The 19,692-nt window shown below is 42.8% G+C and overlaps 1 protein-coding gene across 6 annotated transcripts in view; it reads right to left on the bottom strand.

Moving 5' to 3' along the window:
• Ntrk3 (neurotrophic receptor tyrosine kinase 3) overlaps window positions 1–19,692 on the bottom strand; it is a 395,515-nt gene that overhangs the window by 248,163 nt on the left and 127,660 nt on the right. For all 6 annotated transcript variants that reach the window (XM_017803090.1, XM_008852847.1, XM_008852848.1 and 3 more), the window contains exons 9-11: window positions 16,359–16,382; window positions 14,769–14,833; window positions 13,753–13,855 (exon numbers count right to left, since the gene is read on the bottom strand). In XM_017803090.1, the coding sequence (XP_017658579.1) occupies window positions 13,753–13,855; window positions 14,769–14,833; window positions 16,359–16,382 (192 nt within the window). The remainder of the gene's footprint in view (window positions 1–13,752; window positions 13,856–14,768; window positions 14,834–16,358; window positions 16,383–19,692) is intronic.

The raw sequence follows: 19,692 nt of genomic DNA, 5'->3' as shown, positions 1-19,692 counted from the left end.
ATTTCTTTCTGTTTCAAAGTCTCCATATAGAAAACATGTAAGATCAAAACATGATAAAGACAAAAGTTTTTTAAAGCATTCACAGGGAAACCACCTAAAGATAACTACTATTTACATTCTAACCTAAAATTCTAGATAGCCCTTGTATTTTCCCAAGTATATATATATAAATATTTTTCTCTTTACTATTATAAAAACAAAATAGAGTTGCAGAAACAGCTTGTAGTCTTTTCTAATTTGAAAATGTATTGTAAACATTATCTCATGTCAATAAATATTACTCAGCAATAACACTCCTGGCATGGAACTGTAAAGATAGAAGGCAGAAGATCTCTACACACTGAAATGAAATCATCTCAAAACAGATTGTTAGCAAAGATAGTGTGGCATAGAACAATGTGAACATAAACTCGCATTTGTGTAGAAGCAATTGGAAAGAAGCACACACGTTTGTGTCTCCATTGATCATCTCTGGAAGGATAAGCAAGAACTTCAAAACAGTGGGTACCCCAGGATAATAAATTAGGTAGAAACTGAGACTACTTCTTAGTAGATTTCCATTTACACTATGAAGTGCTCTTGTCATTTATACCTGTATTCTTTCAGAAATATTAAAATCTACCTTTAAAAAACTGAAAGTTCAAGCATGGGAAATCTCCCTATGAGTTATTGGTTATGGAAGTCCCAGAGACACCCAAAACAATACAGTATGTTGACATCGCTATTGGTTGCTCACCATAACTAAAAGACAAGACCCATTTGCTGATGATACCACACATTTTGGTTGCATGACACAAAGAAATAAATCTGCAACTGACCAAGAATCATCCTCCCTGCTGGCTAGCTTTCATAGTGCTGGAAGGTGCTATGAAGGCTACTAAGGAAGAAAATATATCAGAGGTCTTACCCAACACTGAACCCCGCATGCTACAATACTGAGCTTCCAGACAAGAAGTGCCTGTGTAATAGTGGCATAATTGTTATGGGGGTAACCAACAGTTTTCTGATTGCATCTGAGGCCTGTTCCACAGGAAAGAAATCATGCCTGGTACTCTGTATCTGCCTGGTCAAAATCCCATGGCTATGTAGGTCCTAGGTCCTAGTAGGCAACCTACTATTGTTGTTTTGCTAAATTGCCATGTTATCAAATTCCCTTCTAAATATTTATCCTTAAACTAATAGATTTGTGCTTTTTTCAGCCTTGGTCAGAGCATCTTTTTTGCAGTGGACAGTGGTATAGAGGCTCATAACTGTTCAAAGTACTGTGAATATAAGTTACTGTGTTTAGTCACAGATTGAGCACCTGTATCAACACACCCCCAAACCAAGATTCAGGGAACATCACAGAAGAGGGAGAAGGAATGTTATAAGAGCCAGAGAATAAAGAAGAATGTTGTTAAATGCTATCTTCAGGACATGACATGGTCAATAAATTCACGAACTCAAAGCAGCTAGGGTTACTTGCATAAGACCTGCATAAGAGGAAGCCAACATAGATGGGGGAGGAGCTCATGAAGACTCACCTCTACCAAAGGAGCTATTGGGAGTTGATGGCTACAGGGGAAGGAGAGTCAAGTGTTCTTGGGGTACAGCTGGTAGGTTGCCTATGCTCCAGTGGATAACCCCACACTGCACATATGGGCAGCACTATTGGACTCAGTAATTATTTAAAAAATTAAAAAAGAAGAAGAGGACATGAAATTAGAGGAGGGCATGCTACAGGGATTCTGGGGGTAGTTGGAGGAGGTAGTAAGGGTGGTGAATATGATTGATATACATTGTGTAGATATATGAAATTTTCAAAGAGTAAATTCAAAATATTATTTTTTTAATTGGCATCTGGGGGCTGGGGAGATAAAGTACTTGCTATGTAAGCATGAAGATTGAGTTCAGATTCTCAGCACCCACATAAAAACCCAGGCACAGCAGCATGTACCTGTGATACAAGCTTTGGGAAGGAGAGACGGGAGGACCCCAAAGGCTTGCTGGTCAGCCTATCTATCCAAATAGGTGAACTCCAGGTTCAGTGGGAGATGTGGCTCCAAAAACTAAGGTTCAGAGTGAGCAATAGAGCAAGAAACCTGTTGTTGACTTCTGGCTCCCACATACACACACACACACACACACACACACACACAAAACCTGGTGTCTTAAAGGTCTCCATTGTATTGCATCATACACATTGGCAGTAATATATTGAGCCAGTCATTTATTGTTAGTTATGTAAGCAGTTCCTATGAAGTTTGCTTCATTATTCACAGTATTATAAACGTCTATACACATGAATACAAACAGCTGTTTGTGAACATTACCTTAGGTTGAATTCTCAGAAGTATCGAGACATAGGTTTTCAAGACCTTAAAATTTTAATGAAAATTGCCCATCCACCTTCTAGAAAAATTCCCCAATTCACACCCCCCCGAGCAGCAGCAAACTAAGTGTTCTTTGAATAGCCCCTATTTCCTAGCAACTATTCTCCAAAGGCAGCAAGCTCCACACAGCCCAGTCAACAAGCATTTCCTCCTGCAAAGTGAGAATAGAATGAAGGACCGGTGCTGTTGGAGGCAATTCCACACATACTGGCTAGTAATAATGCCCAAACCATGCTGACATCTCCGAGAAGCTAAGCGAATGACAGGGCGCTCCTCCATATGCCCCTCAACTACTCCAAAGCCAACTCACTAGACTGCATTTATTTAGCAAGATTCACTTTAAAGAGCACTTCTTAGAACCTCCCAGGTGCCCACCTCAGGGCTTTGTGTCAAGACCTGCTGGCAGGTAGACAGACTTTGACATTCTTCCCCCCCTGCCTGGAAAAAGGTTTGCACAGCCAGCCACTATGCACAGAGGCCCCTTTGAACTCAAGCTGCCTGTCAGATAGAGAGGCTCTGTATATCCAGGATTGATAAAAAAAATAGTTCTTTTCTTTGGCCAACTATGCAACTTTGATTCCATGGTACATTAGAGGGCAGGACAGGCTTCCAGGGAAAATACCTTCCACTGGAGCAGCAGGACCAAGATTAATAAGATCCCAACCACTACCAAAGGCAGCATCTCTGGGGCTGGTGGGGTGCCTGGGCAATCTACCATGGGGCTCCTCTGCCTATGATGGGCCTCCTTTGATCCTCTCAGGGTCTGCTAGTCCACGATTCAGTTCCCAATAGCCTCCTGTCATGGCTTGAGTAGGAAATGTCCCCCTACATGATCATATGTTTAGACACTTAGTCTCCAGGTGGTGGTGCTGTTTTGAGAGGTTGTAGAACCTAACTGTAGGAAGTAAGTCACTGAGGAGCAAATCTTATGAATTAAACCTTGGCCTCTTCCAACCCAGTCTCTCTCCCTCTCCCTCTATCTCTCTCCCTCTCCCCTTCCCTCATTCCCTCCTTCCTGGTACAAGAAAAAGCAGGCAACATTGTGCTCCTGCTACCACAGCCATAAGCCATTCCCCCACCATGCCTTCCCTGCTATGGTCATCTGTACCCTCAAACCATAAGCCAAAATCAATCCTTTCTCAAGTTGCTTTTGTCAGGGATTCGGTCACAGAGATGAGGAAAATTATTAATGTGTCCCCAGCATTGCCTTCAGGATCAGTTGCAGGAGAGGGAACAGACAGAACAGAGAAGTTCCAGGGAAAGGAAGGACTGACACAGCAGCACCAGGAACTCTGGGTTGAGAATGCCAGGTTAATAACTGACTCCTGGTCTCTTTAAGGGTCTGCTCTCAGCTCTTTCTCCAGAGGGGAATGTCAGTGTTGACTATGAATTCAGAGTTGTCACAAAAATCAGCAGATGGAGTGCCTTTTACTCAACCTCACGTAAAAAAGAGTTGGAAGCTTGGTTTTGAGCCTGAAGGTCACTGTAAGAATTGCTTTGGGAAATAACTAAAGCTTATTTACTGAAAGAGGGTAGAGCTAGATGCCATACAAGTAGTGGCTTTATTTTATAATCTATATTCAGTAAAGCTTTGAGGCAGATTCACTTTGCTAATAACATATAAGAAGGAAAACACAAAGTAGAGAAAGAGCCTTAAGTGTCCAGGCCCCAGACCTGATGAATTCATCACTAATTTAGCCTCCTATGGCTTAGAGAATGGTCCTCAGCATAGAGTCTTCTGGAAAGTTATAGAAAGTCTAACTTTCAGTGCTTTCCCAAATCTGCTAAATCAGAACCTGCTTCATAACAAGATGCATAGAATTCCCTGAGATTCAAATGCACATTAAAGTTTGATAAGCACTGGCCATATCATCATCTACTCTTTCCATGTAGATAGAGGATGGTAATTCCCAAACCCAAGTGAGTATTAAGATACCCTAGAGAAAGGGCTGATACCTCACTTCACCTCTGACTTGATAGGCGTAGACTAGATCTCAAACATCTGCATGTTTAGAATCTCTCAAGATTTTCAGCTGGTGTGAATTCTCAGCTCATTTGTAGATAGCAAAGCTGACCTTAGGAACCAGTGAAATATGCAGATGTGTCTTGGGGCTAAACTCTCTTCCTCAGCCTTGGCTGCATAGCATGTTGAAAACACCCAGGGTATTAATAAAAGGTTCATGTCTGACTTAAGTAACCTGGAGTGTGACGTCAGTTGCTGATAAGTATGAGAACCACTGGATGATGTAAAAACTCATCTTAATATGACTGAGCATCAGCCACTCTAAGCAGCTTTCTCATCCTTAAAAATGAAAATCATAATCAACTACGAGTCTTACTAGTATAAGATATGTTTGGCTGGGGAGATGGCTCAGGGGTAAAGTGCTTGCTATGGGGACCTGAGTTTGACCCCCAGAACCCACGTAAAAAAGGTTGGTATGATCCTAGCACTGGATTGCAGAGACAGGCAGATTTCTGGGTCTTACTGATCAGGCAACCTCCCCTAAATGACTAGTTCTAGGCCAATGAGAAACCTTGTCTCAAAAAACAAGGTGAACAGCTCCTCAAGAACAACATCTGAGGTTGACCTCTGGCCTCCACATGTACCTGCACACACATAAATACAAGTACACGTGCACACACATAAAAATAAATGAATAAACATATATTTGACATCTGGCACATAATGGGTAATTAAAAATGTTCAATGCCTCCTATACCTATCCCCTACTATAATTAAAAGTGAAAATTCATCAGATGTTCCAACTTTTGCTTTAAAAAATGAGCATAGAAATACCTATTCCCTTCATCACTATTCAGGAAAGAATAAAAGAGCCAGGACCTGAACCATGCTGGATTCTGTATTCAGAGGATGGAACTGGCTTCACAGTCAGTGACCAGGCTCCATACTCAGAAAGTCCTCCACTTGGGTTTAATGTCCTGCTAGAGCTGCTTGAAATTCTAATACTTCTTGAACATTTTGCACCGTGCCCCACAAATTAGGTAGTCAGTGCTTTCAGGGAGAGGGCAGGTGAATGAATCTCTCTCTGGTCTGTGGGAGCACAGTTAATGCAAGGAAGAGAATGAAGAGGCAGGCAGATCAGAAACCTGGTTGGACCCTCTCTAAGGTAGTGCAAAAGGAAGAGAGTGCCATTAAGTTTTGTGAGCAAAAGAGTCAGATACAGATCAACCTGAGGCTCTTTTTCATTCCCTCTGGAACCTCTGGGATGGGAGCAAATGGCAGACACATCTGGATGCTGGAAGTACAGCTGGATGAAAGAGGTTCCTTCTTTCCTGCAGCACATACTTCTCCAAAACCCCATCTCCCTCACCTCCATGATGGGCATGCAGCATGAGAACTGGGTTGAGAAGGAGCTTAGGTGGTGAGCCCTCACAGCAGTTGGCTTAGTAGTGGTTCTTATTAGCATGGGATTTTTCTTCTCCTTGATCTAAAGAAATACTTTCTTACCAACCATTATTTTGATCTCTCAGCTTTGCTGCCTGTGGCTTCCATTATTGCTCCTTGGACATCCTAAAGCTCTCTGCAGAGTTCACGGGAGACTAGACTACATAAACACAGACTAGGACACTGCTGCCACATGACAGTTTTTCATTAGCCAAAGGCCTTGATCATACCTCCTCTGGGCAAGGGAAAGCCCCTAAGGCCCAGAAGAGAAGATGCACAGAGAGAAAGAATGTGCCACAAGAACAGAGGTGGAGTTCTGTTGGAGCAGTTTCTGCAACTTAGCAGGGGCAAAAGTTATCTTGAGCAAAGAAAAGCACAGGAAAGTCAAGGCTGGCAGCCCCCTACCACTTTGGCTTTCAAAACCTCTTGGTACCACCGTACACTGGGATAGATGGATTAGTCAGAGAATATATCATCATGACTTTTGATAGATAATAAGATATGTTTGTGGAGTTTTTTTTAAGAGCAAAAAATTAGCAATCCTAGTTCTAAACCTTCATTCCTAGTTCTAAATCTCCAATTTTGCTAACACTAACACATTATCTGATATGTTTTTCTTGGGTGTAAAATTACTGTGAGGGCCAGAAATTCTGGAAGAGCCATGTTACACCCACAGGCATAGGACATGTGAATATCATCTGTCCCATGAGCATCAGGAGACAAAAAGGTTAAGAACTTCTAAACTGAGCTATCAAAGGGCTGTTAACTCTATGGGAGGCAGTTACAATGACATGGATTAGTAAGCACTATGTTTCATTGCCAAAATTAAATGACTCTGAGAGGCAACCACTTTTGAGTATACAGCCAAGCATATTGGCTATCTTTGGCACAACAAACAGGCTATAGAGGCTTGCGAAGAACAGCCAGCCAGCAGGTAGCCATAGAAGAAACATTTTGTATCACAGTCCATGTCCAGGGATTTCTCTTCATGTATAAGCATCAGTGTAGAGAACACTCGGCTCCCTAGAGCCCAGAGAGTAAAGTATAAGGAAGGAATGGAGCAATCCAGGTCTCAATACAACCAGTGACAACCATGACGGGACCACTGGAATGATGCACTGCACATCTGAAGAGCCCCACAAAGGGCAGAGCAGCAAAGCTAAGCCAGAGAAAATACATATTGCCTTCCAAACCTCTTGGAGCTCCACAGCACCATATTCTAGAACTTGGTCCTCAAGCAGAGTGAGGCTTTGTCTACAGAGAAAGCCTCTCAGTGAAGCCCAGGCAAGAGATGAGAAGGGTTTTGCCACAAACTTATCCTATTTAATTTAGACATGCCCAAATGCTAGGAGTCATTTAGGGGATCTCAAGACTGGAGGGTCTATCAGTGTATCAGAAAACAAGGAAAGAGAATGCAAGTATTAATTAGGACAATGCAAGGACCTTAGGACAACACAGGAAGCAAAGCCAAAAAGCCCTCTTAAAATATGTCCAAAGAGTCAACTTGCACCAGAAGTCCCAAGCCAATAATCCCAAGTATAAGGTTTTTACAGTGGCCAAGGCACCATCCTCACTTGCACACATCAGTTTGGGAAAGGATATAGACAAAGAAGTGAAGAAAGAAAACAAGAATATGGAAGAATGTGCATGCAATAGGAAGTAATTTCTTTACCAGCTTCATTTCTGTCCTGCACTGCTCTTAGTTTCTGATCCCCTTTAAATAGACTTCAAGAAAGTATATGTATCAGGGCAAAGGAAGCAACTTTAAGTAGGTGTTACCAATGGCATGTTCATCCAGCATCCAGGCCCCTTTAAGGGCCTCTAATGTCTTCTATATATGGTATATCCCCACCTACTCTTCTTATGCCAGTTCCTCTGCTCTGTGTGTATAGCTGTAGACACATGGACCCACCTCAACCACATCAAATCTTAGCTGTCCAAGATTCCTCCCATCTTGACCTCCATCTACCTGGAGAAAACCTTTCTCAGTTCAATGACTCAAGGCTGGGAAAGAAATCAGAAATGACTCCTCCCTGAGTCTAATCACTACCTTAACTGTGAGGAATGACAACACCATTCAAATATGGCAGTAGCCCCCGAGATCTTTTGGTGACAGCCAGTCTTTCCAAATTGAGATGCTGGCATGATCCTATAATCTGCTCACAGGATAGTTACCACCCGTTAATGGGGAAAAAGATAGATAATTCCCAATCATAATCAAACAAACAACCACTTTAAGTACCTGTTAACCATTACTTACAATGCACCCATCCTGTGAGGCCTGTGTTCATCCACAGGGCCATCCGAGACACTAGCATGCATCACTGGGATGAAAAGCAAGCTGGCCAATGAAGCACTTAAGGAATTACGGAAAGCCCAAGTCACAGTCCTTGACTCCCCTCTGCCTGTCCTTCTGGTTTCCGTCAGTCCATAGTCATTAATGTGTCCAGAAGGAAATGAAGGAAGGCCTCTCAACTTGAGAAGCAAGGGTGGGACTCCCACATGTCCCCCAAACAAGCTGTGTTCCAGGTTAACCAAATAGAGCTCATAACAGGGAATTCTGATTGCTGTGTTCAAGGGGGTTGACACTGAAAGATAACTAGATGCAGCTTTGAAAGAATCAAGCTGGTTTGTTCACCATCCAGTTACATTCCCCAGACCTTCCCAGGCGCTCTGTACTTGTGTAGTGGGTGAGGAAGCGGAACTGAGTGCTCTAGCTGCCTCTGGGCTCTGGTTTCTTGCTGAATGTCTCAGGGCCTCTTTTTCTCATCTGCACAATGGGGACATTATCCCAATAAGTTCAAGACTTGTTTCTGTACTACTAAACCATTATTGTGTTTTCTCTGTAAGAATATCAGGAAACCATGAAGTACAAAGTTAATTCTCCAGTCATCTCTGATCTACAGGTATTTAAAGATACAGGGTGAGCAGCTAGATAGATAGCTCAGTCATTAACGTCTCATGTTCACATGTGCCTAAAGATACCAGGAGGTCATGAAGAAAGGAGGCCAAAACGCCACACGGTTACTTTTCTTTCCACTAAATGGTTTCACCCTATATGAAAATTGTATGGTGTATTTTATTATTGCTCAGACATGCGAGCATTTGACTTGGCTTTTTTTCTAACAAGCATGTGAAATGAAGACGGCAGATACAAGGAGAATGTTCACAATAAGGCAATGGAGACAAAGAAGTTAGATCATTTGTGTTACTCTGAAAAGTGGGTGAGGTTTCAGTTAAGATATTCCCAGCGCACTAACCAAACAACCAGAAGGAGTAGGTTCCATTCCTGGGCCACATTTCTTCTGATACAGGAGCTAAGTAAGATCATTGCCACCATCTTCTAGTACCTAACATTAAACCATTTGGGGAGGATGAGCTTAGCACAAATTCTAAACCATCTCTCCTAGGCCCAGAAAGCACTGGTACAACACAATTAATGTTACTACTCTGAAATAATTTTATATATTTCTATGCTCTCAATAAATAGCTCCTTACCTGAACCTCACAAGCACTCACCCCTCACCCTGCCCCAGGCCACCCCAGGATTTGGTAATCAAAGAGCAAAGGTCTGGCACAGCTGGGACAGGGCTCCAGTAGGAGTCCTGTCCCAGGCCATACAGACACTTCTCAGATTAGCCCTGCGAGGCTGAAACACTGGTCTGCATCAGTAGCAGAGAGAAAAAAAAAAACACTATATGCTCAGCAACATTTAAAAACCTTTGATTCCAAAAGATGTTATCACATTCCCAAACCAAAACTTGGGTAGATGAGATGGTAGTTGTTTAGAGAGGAGCCTGAGACAATGTACTTTCAGTTCATTTCTATAAGTTCTGGCTAAGATGTTCATCTTCCATAATGTGGGTGTCCGCTCAGTTCATGGACAGATCTCTGATACCTGGCAAGTCAGTAGGCAAAATGTAGGTGACTTAGAATATGAACATGTATATAAAGTAAAATACATGTAAAGGAATATATTTTTGTAAATGTACATATACACGGGCAATATGTACAAGTCTACACATGGATAGTTATAGAGAGATACTTATATGGTACATACACAGATATCTAGAAGCATAAAACTGAGCTGGTTATAAGCCACTAACTGCATTCATATGGTGGAAGTAGTTGCTGATTTGGCAGCCTGCAGGACACGAATGGGGGTGGGGGGGGAGAGATGGCCCATGGCAGGAAGGCAAATGTGCAGAAACAGCTGAGACAGAAAAGATACAGAAAGACTAAGACAAAGGGATGGACAGATGCATGCTGAGCTATCTTACTACATATTATGTGACATAAAGGCATGCATGATGGAGTCTTGGGGGTGATTTTATCATGAAAGGACAGTAAAAGGAGGCTAGAAAGGCTGATACATCAAGAAAAGAAGAGAGATATGGCAGCCAAGGAGACTCTTTTATATGCCAGTGCTATGATGTAGATCCAAAGCACCCTTAAAGAAAATATGATAAAGGCTTGGTCACTGGCCTGTGTCACTAGTAGGAGGTGGTAGAGCCTTGAGTAGGTGGAGCCTAGAGGGAGGAAGTTAGGTCATCAACAGCCTGCCTTGAAGTGGATATTGGTACCTCAGTCACTTCCTGTCTCTCTTGGCTTCCATGCCACCATGAGGTGAACAGTTCTCCTTCATGCACTGCCACAGCAATGTGCAATCTCTCCACAGGCCCAAAAGCAATGGGGCCAAGAATCAATAAACTAAAATCATTAAAACATGAGCCAAAAGTAACTTTCCTTCTTATATATTGATTTTCTCCAAGTAGTTTGTCATAGTAATAAGACCCTGACTTGCACAATTACCTACCTATCACAAAACTCAGCAACTCCTTGGATAGGTAGTTTTATTCCCATCTCAAAGTTGAGGAAATAAAGGCCTTGAGAAGGTAAGTAACTCTTCTGAAGCCAAAGAGCAAAAACAGATTCTCCCCCAGATTTGAACTGTCAAACCTGAAAATAGGTTATACGTAAAGAGGTGGGAGTTCATCAAAGGCAGAGCTGGGAGACTTTTGGAACACATTTTGTTATTCTTCCCTAAATCTGGATGCTCACTGTGATGATTAATCCCCAGCGTCAACTTGACTGGCTTTAGAATCACCTAGGAGACTGAGGTACACCTCTCAATATGTCCGTAATACATTTCAGAGAGGATTATCTGAGAGAAAATGTGATTGATTGGCATCATCCCATGGACCTGGAACTTGAAACAGGACATTCTTCTCTCTACATCTTGGTCAGCCAAGATTTAAGGAGTCGCAACTATATATTTCTGCCACCATGAACACCATCACACCTTCCCATCATGATAAACTATACCCCCAAATGATGAGACAAAATAAACCTTCATCCCTTAAGTTGTGTCTTCTTAGGTGTCTGGTCGCAGCAACAAAATAAAATTGCTGATTGTGCTAGATAGTTTCAGCTGTCAATTTGATATACTGGGTAGAGGGAACCTCAACTGAGGAACTTCCTTCACCGGACTGGCCTGTGGTCATTTCTGTGGCACACTGTCTTGATTGTTCAGGGAAGTGGGAGGGAGACAGTGCCATCCGTGGGTAGGTGGTCCTGTGTTGTATAAGAAAGCATGAGCTAGGGGAGCAAGCCAATAAGCTTCCATTGTCTGTGCTCCTTGAGTTCCTGCCTTGGCTTCCCTTAATGATGGACTGTGAGATGTAAGCCAAATAAACCTCTTCCTCCCCAAATTGATTTGGTTAGTGTTTTCCGTTTTCATCACAGTGAAGAAAAATTAAGACACTGACATGAAAAGTCAACCAAAAATGAAAATTATTTGTAGCTTGCGGCATTTATTTATTTATCCTAAAATGAGATGAAACCTACACAAAATGGAGCATAATAAAGATCAGAGAGATACCAGCTTAATTCCAAAGAGTCAGGCTTGGACACAGCATCTCCACCTGCCTCTAACTCTAGCCTAACTTCAGGTTGCATGACTTTGGAATAGGTGATATTTCACTTCTACCTATGGGGCCACTGTTTCCTGGACCAACCAGGACTAAGGAAGGTAGCTTAGCCTGGGAAAGGAGATCAGGGACTGGGAGAGACTAAGGACAGCTGAAGGGAGGCACCGCCCTGGGTGCTGCCTAATCCATCTGACATGGGGACACACTGTTCCAGAAACAGAATGACAATTAATAGAAAAAATCTGCTCTGGCTGCATTGCCAAACATGCTGCAGGGTCTCAGCTGCTGCTGTGCCTCCTTGGGAGAAGAGCAATAATGGCCCTTCTTCTCCTTGGTCCACATCCTGATGTTTTCCCATGTAGAAAGAGGAAAAACTAGGCAGTTCCTCCTATGGCAGGAAAAAGTTGCAGAAAAACAGCACTAGTGTTCAAAACCAAAGACCCAGGAATTACCTAAGCTAGAAGTCTTTGAGTCATTCAGCAGTCATCCCAACTAAACCTATGGAGCTCTGTTTGACACATGGTGAGTTCTGGCACATAAAATACCTCCAGTCAAGGTAGCTGAGAGGAGTCTGAAGTTAAGCCATCAATTCCCTCTTTGGAATTTTCCTGCACATGTATTTCTCTTGATCAGAATATTTCAGATTATCCACTAAAATGCCTAAAGGGGCATAGCAGTTGTCTGGCATGCATAAGGCCCCTAGGTTCAATTATGACTCCCAGAAAAAATGGAAGGGAGGGAGAGAAGAAGGAAGGAAGAGGAGAAAAGAGAGGAAAGGAGGAAGGGGAAAAGAGAGAGGGAGAGGGGAGAGAGGTAAAAGAAACCTTGGCTTGTCTCTGTCATAATTTTATTCAAATTCAACAAACGCAAAGAGCAGAGGCAAAAGCCTCAAAAAAATAAATAAACAGTCTATCGGGCCCATGGTTTCCACACTTCTAGTCCCCTCTGGCTTGCTACATATCAGTATTCTTAACTTCTAAAGGAGGCAGAGAATCTTGAGAATATAATTAAATCTAGCTCCATTGATGTGCAATAGTCAACCCTCCACCACACAGAATCACTCAAACATTTACTTGCATATAAATCCAGGAAATACTATCCCTGTGGATGTCATTCACGTACTCTTCTTTAACCCATGAGCCCTGAAGGCAGGACTCCCAGCACAAAAACTGGCCCCCACTATTAAAGCCCTAGAAGTCTGTCATTCTGGATCTCATAGTATCACTAGCAAACACCAGCCTGAATGTTGTTTAAGTAACCTTTCCTGCCAACATTTGCCATACATGACAACCTCAGCTGGAAGGACATCTTAAAAATCAAGTTTATTTTGGAACCAGTGGTACCCAGCTTCCCTTGAACCATTTGGCCACATCTATCTCTGAGATCAGGCAGGTGGATGCTAATTTACCATGTTAACCCCTTTCATGCCTATCCCCTCACTAGAGCCTTGGCAGCTCGCCACATCTCAGCACCCCTCCCCTACCATAACGGGGCTAAGTACTCTGTACATGGAAGCTGGCCAGCAGATTTAGAAACCATGTTGCTCTTGGCATCCATTCCAGGACTCTGTGTAGAGCTACGTGCTGAGATACTGCGGCATGGGCAGCTTTTCAATACCAGAGTTCACCACCCTGTATCTCACTGTGCTAATTCCTTCCCAACAATACTCCAAAGATAGGCACAGACAAGAGACAAAATGTCACTCAAATGAGGAGTTCCTTAGCCCAACAATACTGAAAAGAATTATCCAAGTCCTCTTTATTTGTCCTCAAATTCAACTTCCTTCCCAAACTATCCTCATCACACAAGTCCATCTGAGTAAGCAATGGTTTTCAGCATCACAGTTTCGTCCCCATAGATCCCAACACAGCCTTCAGTCTATAATTACCAAGAGTAGGGTGCAGAGAGGAGTCTCCACCAGGACCACAGAGGCCCTATGACCAGAGGCTTCTCAGAGTGCACAGGAAGATGAAAAGAGAATCTTTTGATCAAAAGGAGCCATGTTTCCACCATGGAACTCTTGAGACTAAAGGTGCCACCTTACCCTTCATCCCAAATTTGGACCGTCGGCCATACTTGTTGATCATGATAAAGAGAACCACCAGCAGGACACAGGCAAAGGCAGCAAGTCCAACTGCTATGGATACCTGTTAGAAGTCAAACAATGACAGTCAGGAACACTCACAGAAAACCCAGTGCCTCAAAAGTATTATATGTGCCCAGATGAAAACAACACTGCTTCAGCAGAATGGGAGTCCCCCAGACCTCCGCTACTCAGGCATGTCCAGCCTGAGGCCCATGGGCCACACACACCCCAGAATAGCTATGAATGCAATCCAATACATTTGTAGATAACAGTGTCATGTCACAATGTCAAAAGGTTGGATACCCCTGGAGTAAAGTCTTTAGAGGAAGTAATTTATGAGCCCCTAAAAGAGCTTTAAATTTTAATTAGAATATGAATTACTCAATTTGATTAGGGGAAGTTCCCTGATTTGATATTCTAAGCCCCTCTTACCTGGAGGCCATTCAAAAGCTACAATGGCAAGCTTAGAGACATTTTTGTCCAGTGTTTTAATTAGTAAGTAAATTCTAGATCCTCCTGTTGAAAGTTTTTACGTAATATTTCTACTCAGGAAGATTTGGGAGCTCTGAAACCAGGAGTCTCCTTTCTACTTCTTCCTAGGGAAATCTCAGACTCAGGTAGGGCTTGAAGAACCCATCCAAAAAGCTCTGGGAAACAAGGGCTTTTGCAGGAGGCCTGCCCAGTTAGTCAGCCCAGCCAGCCAGGCCCAGTCAGGCTCCTAATAGGCTGAAGAAGTTCAAACTGTTCTCTTCCTAACCCTGGGGAAGAACCTCAAAGGCTTCCCCAAACACTGAACTACTCCCATCAAACGACAGTTTAAATCACCTCAAAGGAGATCAATCCTCATCACATTTTTTCAGCCATGGGTACTAAGGTGCCAAGTAAGATAATATGTGGAAAAGTTAGCACCTCAAACAAAGTCTGAAAAACACTATACCAGTCAGTATGTTCCTGTTAATCAGGAAGCAACTCACCCCAAAAGTGTCCTCCTCTGGTTTGTGGGTCACAGTGATAGGAGGCGTAGGGCTTGCATCAGATTCTAGAAAATAAACACAAATAGAGGGCAGTTATCTTACTGGCTATGGGAGGCCCAGCTACAGGGCCTGCACAACTCCTAGACACCAGGGCAAAAGACATGGTCCTTATGTAACTACCTGTTTCATGCTATAGAGCAACAGAAAATGTCAAAGGAATGAACTCCACTCCCAGTCCAGAGAATACATGGTAACCCAACATGCACCATTAGCTATGGGGCAGGAATGAGGAAAAGAGCTTGGGATCCTGGCCAGGGTATGGATTAGGTAGATTTTACCAGTGATGGCAGCTGTCGCTGGCATTCTATTACCCCTTGTTTAGGGCATTTCTCTTCCTGTTCCTTCCTGTCCCATGCTTTCCTCTTTCTCTCTTTACTCCTCAGTAAAACCCAGGCTTATATCTTCATGAACAGCCAGCTACCCATTCCCCTAAGACGGATTTCAGAACACAATAGCAGTTCAAACTAAACAACAATCACTGGACCAGGAAACACTACCAAGTGTCATTCTCTACCTACAAGCACTTACTTGCAAGAAACAGCCCCAGTTCTGAATTCTCTGAAGGGACATCTGTGAGATTATGAGTATTTTAAGACCAAGAACAACTGAAAGAGCCACAGATGGCATTTACATCAGTGCCAAATGGCCAGGGTGTCCCTAAACAGGATTGCTCTACTATCTCTGGCCAGACATTAGGAGGAAATAGTAATACAGTGCTGCCACCATTCTCGTGTGGGGAAGAAAAGAAAGAGGAAGTAAAACCCCAACCCCTTTGAGGATTGTCTAGCCCCACCCCAACCTCTCTTATAAAGTGAGCCTCAATGATTCTACTTGAGGATGCATGAGCCTATGGGAAATCAATCACGATTCTAGCCAAGGTGGGTTCTGGCCAGATGCTTGCTCTCTTAAGGCAGGTGAGAAATGTTGAAAAGGTTATAGCCCCATATCTTCTCTGTAAGAACAACTGAGAAGATCAATAGGTGTCAACCTAGGCACAGGAAACCCCATATTCATCAGCTGCAGCCCCTTTTCATCTGGGTAGAGGAGACACATAACATGGTCATATCTTAGAAAACTCCCTGAGCAGGGCAAAGTAGGGATATAGCTCAATGGCAGAACACCTGCCTAACCCTGCATTTACCCCTTAATACCAGTATGAAATTAACAAAACTGCAATAAAAATATACAATGAAAAAAGAAAAAAAGAAAAAAGAAAACATAAAGAAAGAAAGAAAGAAAGAGAAAAAGAAAGAAAGAAAGAGAAAAAGAAAGAAAGAAAGAGAGAGAGAGGGAGGGAGGGAGGGAGGGAGGAAACCATGGTGTGGGGCAACTACTGAAAAGAAGTGGGCCCCGAATTTCTCAAGTAAAACAGCACTTCTACTCTTCTTCCTTTCCGTAGTTCACTCAGACACCCTCCGCTACCATGAAGCTAAGTATGCTACACAGAGCAGGCAAGGGGGCTGTCTGGATTTAACAATCACCAAACTACTAGGATAAAAGAGTTTCAAAGCAAAAGCCAAGCAAACTTACCAAAGTCAAAGAAGTCTGTGCTCTCTGTGGGAAAAAAAGGACAAGAGACAGTAAGTGTAATAATAATAAAAAAGTAGATCAGGCACAGTATAGTACATCATCTTAGTAGTTGTGACTTCTCCCGCTTGCTATAGTCCCTCATTCCCACAGCAAGGGACACACTGAAATTCTTGGTACATCACCCTCCCAACACACCACACTACTGCTCTTCCAGATGGAGGAGTGAGAGATAAAGCTCCTGGCTTCAAAGGACAAGGCCCACTGGGAACTAGAAACCAAGCGAGTTTCACTATGAGGCAGGGCATTAATCCCTGATCTACAGTCTTGTCCAGAACCTTCCTTCCTTCAGGACCAAGAGCACTGGGGATGGTACCACAGAGCAGGCCCAGGGGTGATCCGAAAATCAAACTCCTCCCCTCAGTATGTGCAGGCGATGCTAGAAGGCCACTGAGACATTTGGGGACTCTCCCCAAAGAATCATTTTAAGGTGACTGATACCATTCTCCAATGAAAGAAATGAGAATTTCTTAAAGAAATGGACTATTTCAGGGCTAGGGCTGAAAAAATATAAGATGTACTTGGGACAGCTTGGTACACTACAGAGCAAGATGTGCTTTCAAGATAATGAGTCCTGGCGAGGGAAGACAGGAGTTGACACACAGGTGAAATGTGGGATAATCTAAGCAACAAAATATCAGTCATAAAATTGTTATAAATGGAATCGTGTTGCCTCAAAATCCATTATATTGAGGTTTTAACCCCCAGTATTTCAGATGTCACTCTATTTACAGGTAGGGTCTTCAATAGGCATGGAAATGAAAATAAGGCCATTGGGCTGGCTTCATCCAATATTACTGGCGTCCTGATGAGGAAAGATTAGAACATAGATATGCTCAGAAGGAAGACCATGCAGACTCAGGAACAAGGCAGCATCCACAAGCCAAGGAGAACAGCCTCAGAAGGAGCCAAGCTAAAACATTCTCAGCCTCCAGGCCATGATAAAATGGATTTCACTGTTGAAGCTACCCGTCTACACCACTTTACTATGGCAAACCTAGCAAACAAATATATGAATTATAAACACATCCACATGTCCATTGTGATGCAAATATATAATTGAATAAATAAGCAGAGAAAGAAAGGAAAGCTCATCTTCATAGTAAAATCCCAACAAATAGGGGTTGGACAAATGGCTCAACAATTAAGAGCACTTCCTGCTTTTGCAGAAGACTCGGGTCCAATTCCCAGCTCCCACATAGTGGCTAACAACCATCTGTAGCTCTAGTTCCAGGGACCCAGTGCCCTCTTCTGACATCTGCGGGCACTGCATCACTCAGGTGCCCCTACCTACATGCAGGCGTTACACTCATACACATAAAAAAAATTAAAAATTAAGAAAAAAAATGATGTGAAAAGTTACTGATGTTGTTTCAAATCCTTGTTCCGTTTAATTACAAAGCATGAAATAAGTTACTTTGCAGCGTAGGAGTCTGGCAGACAGCATCTTGACTAAGTGATAAAGCTGACATCACTAGAGATAAAACATGTCAACAGTCTGCAATCCCCAAAAGGATGGACCACAAGGGTGGAGAATCACTTCCATGATGCTCTTGCCAAAAAACAAAAAACAAAAAAATAAACCACATAACTGGAATTTAACCATTAAAAATAAATCAGATGAAGGTTGGAGAGATTGCCCAGTGGTTAGAGAACAGGTTGTTCTTGCAGAGCACCCAGGTTTAGGTCCCACCACTTAAATGGTGGCTAACAATCATCCATAACTCCAGTTCCAGGGAATCTGACACCCTCTTCTGGCCTCCATGGACATTTCATGTATGTGGTACACCTACATACATGTGGGCAAAACATTCATACACATAAAATAAAAATAAATTTTAAAGGAAGAAATAAATCAGATTAATCCTAATCTGCAAAATAACTAGAGACTATTCTTCAAGTGTCAAAATCATTAAAGAACTGTCCCCGATTTAAAGAGATTGGAGTTATGTGTCAACTAAATACAATGTCTAATCCTAGGTAGGCTCCTCGACAACAAAGGACACAGGGGGGATCAGTGCTCAAACATCAATCAAGTCTATAAATTAGATAATATTGTTAGACTGGTATCCATGTCCTGGTTTCGATGATGTCCTGGACTTATAGTTAAGTGAGATGTTGACATCCGAGGAGGCTGGGTAAAGGGTAGAAGAAAGTTCTTTGTAGTGTTTTGTAATATTTTTTGTAAAGTCCAAATGATCTCAAAATGAAGAAAAGTTTTTAAAAGTTTAAAAACAGACAAAGGCTAGTACTTTCCACCCCACATTTTCTGATTCAGAAGGTCTGCCTGCGTCTCAACAATACTGTACATGTGTGTGCATGTGGTGTGTGTGTGTGTGTGTGTGTGTGTGTGTGTGTGTGTGTGTTTTGTAGATAGAATCCATGGTCTCCCACATGCTAGGCAAGCACTCTAACCTCTCACTGGTACCTTCTAAGGAAGCCCTGAGCCACACCTCCAGGCATGAAATTTTGCATCCCTAAGTTGATGCCAATGTCGCTAGTCCCTTTGGGAAAACTACACCATGACACTGCCTATTGCAACAAGTCTGCTGTACCCTAAAACACAAGAACAAATTGTTCACTCTTCTCCTCGTTCACTGTGATTTTCCATGTACCAAACCCTTGGCTAAGCCCTCTCAGACAGTGTAGTCACAGGTATATTAAGTGTGAACTAGCATACATTCTTCTCTGCCTGTGGAGAATAGGATGCTTTCTGTGGAGTCCTTCAGAAAAGGCCCATTTACAGTAAATGCGCTGTTGTTAGGCTGCTGTTTTGTTTCCTATTCTGTGTAACCATGGGGGAAAGCTGACTTGGGGGATAATGAAAGAGATGAGGGATTTAATCTCAGCTTCAGAGCCTGAGAAGAGCGAGAAACCAGAGCTATCAACAAAATCCATTTATTTTGTATTTCTCATCAGGTTCCCATTTATTAGAGAATATTCTCCCAGCAGCCAAATACTTTGGCCAAGCCTGTGAACTCTAATCTCAAAGTAGCCTATGACTGGGAAAATCCTTTGCTGAAGTCAGGCACCATATCCAGGAAGGAGAAGAGCTCTGGAAGAGGGAGACATGTTAGCTGCTCTCTAACCTTGGCAGGAACTTAGACATTAACACTAGAATGGATGATACTGGGAATGGTCCTCCCCAGACCTCAAGCACAGGCTAGGAAAAGGACAGGACCAGCAGGAACTGTGTGAACTGTGCTGGACAGTGAATGGATGCATATGCTTTCTACAGTCCGGGATGGTAACTCCTCAAGAAGGTCCCTTCTTATGG

This window comes from Nannospalax galili, unplaced genomic scaffold (genome assembly GCF_000622305.1).
Source record: "Nannospalax galili isolate Female #2095 unplaced genomic scaffold, S.galili_v1.0 scaffold185, whole genome shotgun sequence".
Classification (NCBI taxonomy): domain Eukaryota; kingdom Metazoa; phylum Chordata; class Mammalia; order Rodentia; family Spalacidae; genus Nannospalax; species Nannospalax galili.
This window is presented reverse-complemented; position numbering and strand designations above follow the sequence as displayed.